The sequence below is a fragment of the Ambystoma mexicanum genome, chromosome 5q (assembly GCF_040938575.1).
Source record: "Ambystoma mexicanum isolate Mex_15411 chromosome 5q, UKY_AmexF1_1, whole genome shotgun sequence".
NCBI lineage: Eukaryota > Metazoa > Chordata > Amphibia > Caudata > Ambystomatidae > Ambystoma > Ambystoma mexicanum.
In genome coordinates this window covers 177,950,307-177,962,904 of record NC_090933.1, presented here as the reverse complement: position 1 = coordinate 177,962,904, position 12,598 = coordinate 177,950,307, and the positions used below count along the sequence as shown (strand labels likewise).

General features: G+C 46.4%; 1 protein-coding gene across 2 annotated transcripts in view; it reads left to right on the top strand.

Annotated features, from left to right (window-relative positions):
- Positions 1 to 12,598, top strand: part of FBXO15 (F-box protein 15) — a 758,839-nt gene that overhangs the window by 532,051 nt on the left and 214,190 nt on the right. For both annotated transcript variants that reach the window (XM_069620708.1, XM_069620709.1), the window contains one exon: positions 1,549 to 1,631. In XM_069620708.1, the coding sequence (XP_069476809.1) occupies positions 1,549 to 1,631 (83 nt within the window). The remainder of the gene's footprint in view (positions 1 to 1,548; positions 1,632 to 12,598) is intronic.

Sequence of the window (12,598 nt, the reverse complement as noted above, 5' to 3'; positions counted from 1 at the left end):
TGCTTCAAGTGGAGAGACAAAGACTTGTTGCATATTTTGAACTGTTGGTCAAAGTCTAAATCAGAGTTTGGAGCAAGAAGAACTTCATTAGAACTTTTGATGCAAGACAGAACTTTCCTATTTTGAACTGTTGATTTAAAATCCTGTTTGAATCTGAGGAAGGGAAAACCAAGGTTACAAGGAGAATCAGTTACGAGGTTTATATGGAACATAACTGTTACTTCTGTTATGTTTTAATTGCCATACATTACCTTCTTAAGTGTGAGGGACAGATTCCTTTTGTTAGGGAGTTCCCCGCTACTAGCTTTCCTCTCGTGGAACGGATCAAGGACACGGCGTGCCCTCTGATGTTGCACTGGTCAGACTCACTGTGGCCGTTGGTGTTGCTTGCCAGACGCTGCTGTGCGAAGGCAAGGGATCTGTGCGCACAGCGGGTGGTATTCAGGCCAGGCGGGGGTAGCAGGGACAGCAGACTATGCCATGGCTCGTTCCTGCCCAGCCCCTTTCTGTACCGCGGCAGAGGTTCTGCGAGTCTGTGTGGCAGTGGGACAGAATCCGCCACGCGACAGCCCTCTGGCCGCTCTCCATGCTGCCATGTCCCGCTCCGCCTCCATTCCAACTGCGGTGCGCTGTCACCTCAGCGCCATCAGCTCCAGCCCGGGGTGAGGGGCGTAGACCGCCTCTCGTCTCGCACCACACACAGTGTTGTAGTGGGGCTCTCGGTCCCCAAGTTGGTCAGGGTGCGGTCCGGTCTCCCAGACACTGCCCAATTAGCTCTGCACTCGCTGTACATCCCGTTTTCTGGTCTATGGAAGCGTTTCTGAACCTGGGTGCTGTGGAGCTCAGTGAAGAACAGCCATTTTGCGGGCTGCTGAACAGCGCCCAGCTAATCAGATGAATTTCTCTCGTTAAATGGTATTTTTAATGTTGCTAATGTTTGAACCAGAGTGTTTGGAAAAGACATTTTATTTGTTGATCAGCCTTGAAGAAGGGGATGGAATGGGATTGGGGATAGATGGGGAAACAATGAGACACTCTTTTTGTAACCTATCTGTTACTTCTCTTTGAAAAGTCTTGAAAAAGAAACAAAAGATCGCTTAATGAGTTCATTCCAAGCCCATTGTGACAACTTAAACATTTTGTGAACCGGTGACATGGTTTGTGTGTGTTTTTGTTAATTCTTCCTCAGTCCACTGTAAAATGTTTGGAATTGTGTACAGACCAGTTCCAGACTGTACTGGATCTAAAGCAAAAATGATTGATTTACATTTTCATGTAATATTTACATAACACTACATTGAATTGACATTGTATTACAAAGTAAAGATAGCTGCCACCATTATGACACCAAAATATACACGAAGGGAAGAGTTAAGCATTATGTTTCAGGTGCAAAGATATTTAATATTTAACCATACAAAATGTTTATGCCATGTGACAAATGTCAAGTCTGAAAAAATGTCATTTTCACATATTAACAATAAAGAATCAAAATGTACAGTATGGTAGAAAAATAGATTACTCATTGTTTCATTTTCAATTTGTCAGAGTGGATCGGGGATAGCATTTGTCATGGCTTCTCTCCATTATCACCAGCTTCTTCAAAGAAGCACTATGGGTTCATACAATACGTAAGTAAAGCATGTTCTACTTTTCGTTTGTAACATTTTTTATTTTTGTATTCCAGCATAGTAGAAATTGATGTGTTTTATAGCTCATTTAATTGTGTGAAATTGTTTGGGAGTACAATATGAATGAATAAGCATGCAACCATTTCACAACCTGCTCTGCCTCTAAAAAAGGTTTCAGAAATATTAGTTAAAGATTTTGAATTAGCGGGTCACAAAGAGGATCCAGGGGGTAATTAATGTGAGTTTTTACCATTTTTCCACCAAAATGGTTGCCTTGCGTGCTATAGGTCTATGAAAGATTACTTTTGTTGTAGGTAGAACTATATTACCTTTGACAGGCCAACTGTAGATGGTCAACAAGTATAGTCGCTTTGTAGACCCCCCCCCCTCACCCCAGGTCACCTCTGATGGAAAAGTTAAATGATAAGAGCAAGTCAAGTCAAAGCATTGGTACATTGTGTAACCAGATATATACTGTTACATGTTTACGGCACAGAAGTCAGGGAGGTAATTCTTACGCAAAGGAAATGTAAACTGCACATATAAGCTTGCTATGGTTTTCACATGCAAGGTTGGTGTCTGATTTTAAGTTACCAGCTCTATATGAAAGGTTAGCAACATTACACAGAGCCTTGTAATAAATACCCTTATTTTACTGTTGATAAAGGTTTACATTGGTGCATGATTGAAAATAGCCCAAAGTCGGGGTGCTTTTGCGTGATCTCAAGATGCCGGGGCCTGAGAGGGCTCGACATCCATTCAGATATCCTGGTTTTACTGGTGCATCCGTGTAATATTTGCAGCTGGAGCTGCTGTATATACATAGCTGCCATGTTTGGACCTGTTGGCTGCTTTGCTGGGCCGGAGGAGTGAGCGAGACAGCGAGGCCTTGGGATGCGGCCTGGTAGAGGCAGTGACATCCACGCAGTGAAGAGCTCTCCGGTGCCTGCCATCATCTCGTGGTGCGCCTAGTGAGCCGAGCGATCCCGGTCCCCATTGTCGGGAGGAGACTCTACATCTGCGGCTGAACAGTGATGCCGGCCCCGGCATGCTGTCTGCCCCAGAGGGCGCTGGTGTCCCTCCAGCTTGCCTGTGACAGCGTTAACGTCATCCTCCACAGTCCCGGTGCTGGCCGCTGTGGCGCAGTGTTCAGAGGGGTGTTGCGCGGCAGGGACTGGAGGCGTACCAGGTGAGGAAAGCAGCAGGATTGCACCGCTTTGGAAGGTGGCTGTGAGGAAGCGATCTGACCGTCAGCTGCTTCCCCACCACAAGATTGACAGTAACATCGGCCCGCATATTACCTTTGGCACCTGGCCCCTTGAACTGAACACATGTGGTGGTGAAGAGTCGTGCGGTGGGGGCTGTAAGGAACGCTTGGTGACAATAGTAAGACAGACACAAGTGACCACAGTTTAAGGGTGCTTATTGAACTTTAACAAAGGTGCAATAAACGCCTATTTAAACCTAAATCTACAAATGTGAGCAAGCTACGACCATCAAATATTAATATTAATAATGCAGTACTACTGGAGTCTTGTCAAATAAAAAAGGCCTATACTAAAACAAACTATTGCCAAACCTTACTACTAATGTACAAATAATGTGGGGGAAAGTTAGTGTTTGACGACCTGCCTTGACCTCCCTTCCCCACGTTTTCAGCATGGGCCAAGGCTGTTCACTCGAGCAAAGCACACACTCTGGCTTCTAGAGCAGGAGGATACAGTTCCATGTACACAGTTCAAGACCTTCTGGGTTCAAGTCTCTTTGCTTCTCGCAAGTCTCTTGACTCAGAGGGCCTGTGACACAAAACAACACAAAAATGTTCTTTTCCTCTTCTAAGTATTCAATTCTGGGTGTTCACCCTGGATCCCCCTCAGCCGGGCAGAGGTTTCTTTACACAACGAAAGTTCAACGTTGGATCCCACTCATTCGAGCTCAGATCCCTATCCAAATGTGTTCAGATAACTTTCTCACGTGACTCGCGGTTCACCCTGAAACCCCCTCATCCGGGCTCAGACCCCTCTCTTTCACTCGATTAGTCTCCCTCAGCCAGGCTTGGAACAATTGAGATGCACTTTAAACTATCGAAGACTTTCGAATATGCACAGGATTTAGCTCGACCCGCTGCATGACCACTTCGATCTCATTCCTTTTTACTCACACGCAGCATCAGTTGGATACCCAACAGACTTTCGAATGAGCACCCACATGGCGCCGGACAACTGTGTATGGTATCTTTTGCTCGCTTCCCAAAGTTCAATTGCAAAGTTCAAATGATCTCTGCTTCGCTCTTTGCGAACACCTTTCACACTGTTCTCTTTGTACAATGTTGCCGCTTGTAACTTTGATTCAAAACACAAGCTGGGTTGGTATCAGTCTCTCCGACTCACCGGCTGTGCTGTCTTCTCTGACGCTGCTTTGTTGCAAGAGCCAAGGACAGTACCACGGACCAAGGACCTCCCCGACTGGGTTCTCGCCGCGGGAGAGCCCCGCGTACCTCCGAAATAAATAATTTGCAGGTTTGATCAGCCTTAGATCTGGTCTTCGGTTTCTTACTTTCCAAGGCTCATGAAAGTAACAGTCTTTAGAGGTCACAGTACTTCCCTCCTTGCGACTCCCTCTGGTCTCGCCGTCTTTCTCCTTGTACTAAACTGCCATCTTGGAACTGCTGTTTCCTCGTGCGGTTTGCCTCGCTCAGAGTGTGCTTTCGTGGTCTGCCTTTTATCTGTGTGTGGAACCGTGATGGAAGTCAGGTGTGTGTAATAATCCGTAATTGCCTGACCTTGCTTGTCCATGGTGTTGGAATATGTCAGGTATACGCGTCTGGTGTTAGTCCATTGTTGCTCACGGTGAATTGTCAGTGAGAAAGAATTTGTGAAGAAAAAGGGGGCGGGGTTGAATTCCTAGGTATCCTACCTGGTAGGATGGGCAAGAGGGGTTATTGGGAAGGGGATACCGTGCCTCACCTTCCGGGGTCTCACTTCCTCTCCTCGAATGCCCCTCATCCAGGTGATCCTCCCCCACTGGTTCACCTCCAGGAACTGGATCCAAAAGCGATGGCTGTGTCCTGGTCACCTGGATGACAGTTCCTCGGGGACTAGCGGGTGAGACACGTTAGCCCTATTCACTGCCTGCACTGTTGCCCTCATATTTAAAGATGATCTACTGCGCTGAACACGCGGGTGGTTTGTGCGGTGCTGCCTAGGTAGTTGGGCCTCAACTATACATCACAGGGGGGAGATCACTGCAATCCCTCGCCGCTTCCACCAATACTGCTGCACGTTGGCAAACTCTACCAGTGCTGGTCCATGTGATGGTGAGGAGGGGACACATCGGTCCCACTGTTGGGGGATAGTGAGGCCCGTAACAAAAACGTTTTAGTCGGACTCAGTGCCCTCACCAGGCTACGTAACATTTTTGCTGGCACATTGTACAAGGCGAGATATACCCGGATTATGCCTGCTACTTTCGGAGATGAAGACAGCAAACACGGTAGGCCCGAACCACTATAAGGTATATTAGTCATTTACCTGTGCTTCACGAAAAGTCCACACTGCCCTGATTTATGATAATGACTGACACCATGGTGAATACTTAGAAGCAGGCCAAGATGGACCAATTTGCAGACATGAAACGGCGCAATCTTCCTATCCCACCACCTCTGATCCATCCTCGGTGGATGTTACAATGCTCAATCAGACATTGCTCGCCCTCAAGAGTAGCACAGATAATCTGGGAATGAAAATCAACGCTCACAAGTAAGGTTGACATTTCAGCTGTGCAAATTGACAAACTTTGTGGGTGCATGACTGATGCTGAACAGAGGATAGGGGAGAGAGGAGATAAGGTTGCTGTTCTACAACGTGAGGTCAACCTCCTCTAGCAGTCAGTGAAGAAAATTGCTGATAAAAATGACGATCTGGAGGGAAGATTGAGAGAAAATAATATAAGCATTCTATGCGCCCCAAAGTCCACCCTAATCGCCAACATGGAAACATTTGTAGTGGAAACTCCTTCTGGAGACTCTACCTAACCTGCACTATCAAATGTTTCTGGTGGAGCACACGTACCGCTCGTTCACCGCTAGACCACCCCCTGGTACTGCGTAACGTCCCATTATTGCTTGCATCTTCAATTATCGTGACAGATATGTGCTGCTTAGACCGGCGAGGGAGAAGGGAGAGGTACGCTGGGGTGCGACGTTGATCCATCGGTTTCCAGACTTCAGCCCCCAGGTCCAAGAACAAAGGAAGACTTTTTAGGTGGCAAAAAATATACTGAGGAGAAAGGAGATCTCCTATTCGATGTATCCAGCCAAACTCAGAGTGGTGCACAAGGTCAAGACTATATGTTTCACATCCCCTGAAGCACCGGAAACGATGTGCACAAGGATTGCCTGAGACGCGGAGCTCACCTCAGCGTTTACCTTGAGGATATCTGGCTGCTTACGTCATGGGAAACACTCATTGTTCGTCACCTGATAGGACAGTCAATATTGCTTGACGGCAAGCTCCCTCTGAATCTGGCTATGGGCACTTGAGAAGAACCACATTACTCTTCTAAGAGAGCCCCGCCATAAGAGCGGGGCGGCCACCAATGGCTCCTTATTCCTGCCGTCCCTGTGAGTGTGGCGACTGGTTGTTTTGTTATTTTTGTTGTATGGTATTTTATTAGTTGATTAAGGGTGGGGATGGGGTGGGAGGGTTGCAGTTGTTCGGTGGCGGTGAGGGGGTGTGGGGGGTGTTTAGGGCCAGCATTAGAGTTTACGACCGCATGTAATCCGCTTGTAGCATCTTGCATACTATTGGCTGGACACATACTAGCTCTGTTTGCCTTGTGCATGGAGCCAAATGCAGCTACCATTCTCTTAACGCAGCATGCCAACACCTGTTAATGTAACTGGGGAAAATATTTTGCTACTGACATGGAACATACAGGGATTTAAGAACCAGAAAAAAGTCTGTCTGATCGCTAATTATGCCATGAATTATGACATAAATATTATGTGCCTACTAGAGACGCATATAGCATGGGAAAGTAAGCTACCTAGTATGTCAGGATGGAGGAGACACCGATATTGCTCCTCCTTTACTTCCCACTCACGTGGAGTTGCCACTTACATAAATCGCTCTTTAGAATTTAAACTTCATGAACAAGCTGGTCATGCAGAAGGGCTTTTCTTGCTTGTTGCGGGGGAGGTTTCTGGGCTATGGATCCTCATTATAAATATATATGCTCCAAACATTGATTGCCCTGAGTTCTTCCAAGGGTGCGCTAATTAGCTACATAAGTTTCAAAGTTATGAGATTGTGTGGGCTGGTAATTTTAATGTAGCATTGTCACTAACCATGGACAGATGCAAGACAAGCCCGTCCTTTCTACCTAGGGTGCCTTTGAAATGGCTAGACCTAGCCGAATATCATGGTTTCCACGATGTATGGCGGGTGGTACACCCTATAGCCTATTATTCCGGTGTTCATTGGAGCATCTCTAGGATAGACTATGTCATGGTATCTTCTGAGTTGGTGCATAGAATAGGCAAAGACATGATCCTCCAGTCAAAGCTATCGGATCACTCCCCGGTTTGGATCCAATTACCCGCCCTCCACACCCCCCTAGTCAACTGCGATAGTGCTTTAGAGCCCAGGCATTGGAAGACCCAATCTTCCTTGAGAACATTCCTGAGGATATCCAAACCTTCTTCCAAACGAATGTTGGCTCTGTCAATGACAGTAGAGTGGTGTGTGAGACCTTCAAGGTGTATGTCAGAGGATGTTGTATATCAAGGGAGGGGGGGGAGTCCTGAAGGCACTCCGTAGGTCCATAGCCAGACTGGAGAGAGAAGTTAGGGAGTTGGAGATACAACAAGGCACCTGTGACGCACCCACGATATGTCGTAGCCTGAGAGAGAAGAGCGAAGAGATGCGCCTTTATATCTACAGGGAAGAGCATTTCCTTGGGGACCCCATCCTGGCTATCTCATACAGCAAGGGTGACCACCCCAGTCGTACTTTGAACTGGCAATTAGACAGACGCAGCACTTGGAGAATATTCTTGAAATTGAAGGCCCAGGTCGGACGACCATCAGGCATCCTAAGGAGATCAGCGAATTATTTCTGAAGTATTATGAGCTGCAATACACATCGTAGTCTCAGGTAGGACGTGACTCCATTCCCCAATACCTGGATCAGATCGCTCTGGGGTGGCTCGACCCAGCTCAGGGTGGGGAGGTAAATGTACCTCCCACGGAGGAGGAAATACATAAAATGATCCTTTCTCTTCCCAACAGTAAAGCCCCTAGTTTGGATGGGATCACAGTGGAGATATACAGAGAGTATGTTGACCTTGTTGTATGTTGACCACACCTCTGTGGTATGTATGAGACTACCATGACATTTGGTGTTTTACCAGAGTCTACAAGAACGGCCCTTGTGACGATACTATTGAAACCTAATAAAGGCCCTCTAAAGTGCTCTTCCTAAAGACCCCTGTCTTTAACACTGACAACATAATCCTGACCAAAATATTAGCTGACAGTCTCCTCCCTCATATGCTTGAATTGGTTCTCCCAGACCAAGCCGGATTCATTCCAGGCAGATCAACACAGAATAACTTGAGACGATTATTCACATTAATGCATAACGTCAACCCCACAATTCCCATAGTCGTAGCCGCTCTAGATGTAGAAAAGGCCTTCGACTCTGTAAAGTGGCCCTTGCTTTTTGAAGTCCTTAGGCGCTTGGATATCGGACTCACCTACCGTTGATGGGTCTGTCTATTATACACTGCACCAAGGGCTGCGATATACACAAACCCTATACTGTCTGAATGCATCACCCTGACCTGGAGTACAAGACAGGGGTGCCCCTTTTCACCTATCCTCATTGCCCTTTCTATCAAACACCTGGCTTGCTATCTTGGGGAATATCATACCCATCAGGGAGTACATATCCATTCCCATGTCTCAATTGTCTCGCTATACACTGATGATATGTTATACGTAAAACATCCCAGAGAGAACTTATCGTTAGTGGTCCAATCGATTTGTCGCTTTGGGGGTCTATCTGAGCTGAAGATCACCTGGGCTAAATTGGAGGTGCTACCGTTGACACCTGCGTTGCAACGGGATTATATAGGAACTGAATTTAGATGGTGCCCCCATGGTATGAGATATTAAGGTATGCAGGTCACAACCTCCCCAGCTGACCTATATAGGGAAAACTATTCAAATGCGCTCGAGATCTTGAAACATAGGGTCGAGGCCTGGGTTCTTTTACCACTGTCGTAGGTGGCTCGGTTATCCCTGGCCAAGATGGTTATCCTCCCAAAGTTGCTATATCTATTTACTAACGCTCCAACCTGGCCTCCTTTCAGCATCTGGTCTCGCATACGGAAATTGATGGTCTGTCATACGATATCCTGATGCTACCCTACGATAGAGGGTGGCCTGGAATACCCGGATCTATACACGTATTTTCTTGCTGCTCAACTGGTGTGGTGGTGGTCGCCCTCCTTGGAGCTCCCGTATGTTGCATTAGAAAAAACGATCGCCTTACCAGATAATCTAAAAGGGCTATTGAGGGGGGCCCCAACTGGGGAAGGACGTGAGGAGTTACAGCCTCGGGAACTCACCTGTAAGGCATGGAAATGAGTGACGGGCATTATTGGTGGGGATACTCTCTAGTCTCCTGATTTTGCTATGTACGGGGTTCGTGGCATTCCTATCACCCATGAAAGGATATTGTGTTCCCATTTTGAAAGGCTTGGAATTCACTCATTGGGGGATCTCCTAGTAGTCAGTGGGTTGATATCCTGGGAGGCCCTGAAATGTCAGGTGGGAGATGAACACAGTGACTGTTTTTGTATTTCCGACTAAGGGAGGTATTTAAATTCAAATGGCAGCATTACCCAAATTTGGACAGATCACCACCTTATAACATTTGCTCTAAATATGGACAGACCCACCCCTATCTTAGCCCAGCCAGCTCCGTCCATCCCGACAAGGAATAAGAGAAACATCACCCCAGACAACATACTCCCTCTCATCCTCCCTACACTTAATTCACTACCAGACAACCTGGACCCCGAAACTTTAGTGAATGAGTATAACAAAATCATGTCTTCTGCACTGGACTCAATTGCTCCACTGAAAATGAGACAAAGAAAACCTAAAGCCCACCTCAACTCCTGGTACACCCCCCACCTGAAAATGCTGTGCACCAAAAAAAGACAATCTGAGGTCGCATGGAAACTAGAACCGTCGGAAGAAAATAAAAGCACTCTGAGGGATATATCTACCCTTTACAAAAAGTTAATACTGTCGGCAAAACGAGAAACCTATTACACTAGAATAGCCCAAGCTAACTCTAGTATGAAGGAACTCTTTATCATCCTAAAGGAAATTGAATTGTCCATCCCAGTGCCAGACAACTGTGTCAAAGACCAACTCTGGTGCACCAATATTCAGCTAGCCCTAGCTAACAAAGTGTCAACTCTCCAATCCAAAATTGCCAAGAAAAAATCCTCACTCAGCTTGGATACTAAGCCCAAAACGTCCATCACCACCCCTAAAGGCAACAATGACACTCCTCGCTTTAAGTTCTCCAAAGTGTCTATTATTGAGACTGAAAAAATCAAACTGCCAGGGGGACCAATGTCCAGCCCAACTGATAAAGGACGCAGCCAGAGACCTGTCTCCCTTTATCTCAAAACTTATTAACGCCTCATTTTCAACATGACCTATACCTAGCAATTTAAAAGAATCCTGGGTTCTCCCACTGCTTAAAAAACAGACACTAGACCCAGCCATACCCACGAATTACCGCCCAATCACCACCGTGCCATTCCTCCTAAAAATTATTGATAAAGTGGCTTATTCTCAAATTCAGAAACCCCTTGAAACTAACAACCTGCTAGGAGCACGGCAGTCTGGCTTCCGTCCCCAGCACGGGACCGAAACAGCCCTTTTAGATCTAAAAGCACAAATTGACGAGCTAAGGGATCAAGGGAAACCAGCCCTACTCCTCCTTTTGGACCGATCAGCTGCATTCGACCTTGTTGACCACAAGGTCCTTGTAGGCATTTGGACCTGGCTGCACACTTCTCCGAAGAAGCCACAAATTGGATCCAATCCTTCCTCAATAATAGGACCATGAGTCTTCTCCACCACTGCGGCAGCAGATTCCATCCCCATTACATGCGGCGTGCCTCAGGGATCCTGCGTTTCCCCCCACACTCTACAACATCTTCACGAAGCCCCTTTTCGATGATCTGGACCTTCTTGGTATCACCTACACTAACTCTAACTCTAACTACGCAGATGATACTCAGATTCTCCTACCACTTACTGGTGATTATGATAAGGATTTGGCCTTGGTGAACAGGGTGCATCTCATCATCCAGGCATGGATGGACTATGCCTGAATGATGACAAAACTGAAATCATCATCCTTGGCACACCCGCTACCCTTAAAAAACTGGGCCCTAACTATTTCTCCTTTAACATAGATAATAACCAAATCACAACCGCTCACGCAGTAAAAACTCTAGGCTTTTACTTGGACTCTACCCTCTCCCTCAACAAGCAGGTGAACGTGATGGCTTCTGCCACCGCTTACACCTGCAAATTGATAAGAGCAGGTAAACCCTTCCTCTCCAATAGTAGTTGCATCACACTTGCAAGAGCGCTCGTGTTGTCAAAGCTGGACTACTGCAACTCGCTCTATATTGGGGCCAACATGGAAGTTATCAAAAGAATTCCAATCTTACAGAACAATGCGCTTAGAGCAGCATTAGGCATCCCCAGGAGAACCCACATTACTGAATTCAGAAAGGCCAACAACTGGCTTTCTACTCGTGAGAAAATCCAGCTAAAAGTGGCCACTCTTGTTTACAAATGCCTAAACAATGCCGCACCATGCTACCTTTCTGAGAGACTCATAAGAACTAAACCTACAAGACTCACCAGATCCACCAATGCCAACAACATTTCTATACCTAGATTTAAATTATCCAGAGTCGGTGGTTGTAGCTTCCAAGTTAAAGCAGCTCAACTCTGGAACTCCCTACCACCCACCTTGCGGACAAATCACCATACTTTACATTCCGACACAACCTTACAAGATGGATTAAAGACGCAGACAAATAATAGACCACTATTCTGCCTGGTTTTATCCTACATCTTTCTCCACTTCTGCACTTGGCACACACCTAGTAACTAGCAGTCACCGCCTGCCTAAGTAGAACTGTAAATACGTGTATATTCTTTGTATATTTCTTGTTGCTTTTTGCCTGTGTTTGCCTGTAACTAAGCTGTAAATTGTCTTAAAAATGCGCCCAGTTACCCTTGGGTCTGGTGCGCAATACAAGTAATAAAAACAAACAAACAAATACCATCTGGTATCACGGATGGCACTCTAAGAGTGGCACAGGGCACCCAAATAGGGTATGGGTGGTTGTGCAGAAGTAAGGTGGACAGATAAGTACACACACAGCAGAAAGTAGAAGTGTAGCAGGGGAATCCCTCTTGGGGTGTATGCAGAAATGGGAAAGAGTGTTCCACGGACCTTAGGAAAAACTCCAGCCTTCTGCACAGATTGCCATAACAGAGGCCCACGCTGTTTGCTCATGGCTGGGAACAACAGCTATGGGTGTCTGTAACGCAGAAACGAGACAAGGGAAGGGGCAGAGGTTGCCTGCCGGAAACCAACAGACAAGCTCTGTACAAAGGGGTCTACAAACGACACAAGAGAAGACAATAACAGACAAATCCAGGAAAAATGAAGTCGATGAGCAAACAAGCAGAAGGAAATGAAGGGAAAGCAGTATAACAGAATTGGCTAGGGATAAAGAACAGAGGGTTGAAAACAAGGAAAGAAGCAATGGAGCAGCAGTCATGAAACAGGGGGACTGCAATAACTGAAAGTAATAAATGCAGGTAAACGGTTGTGGATTGCAGAGGACTGTAG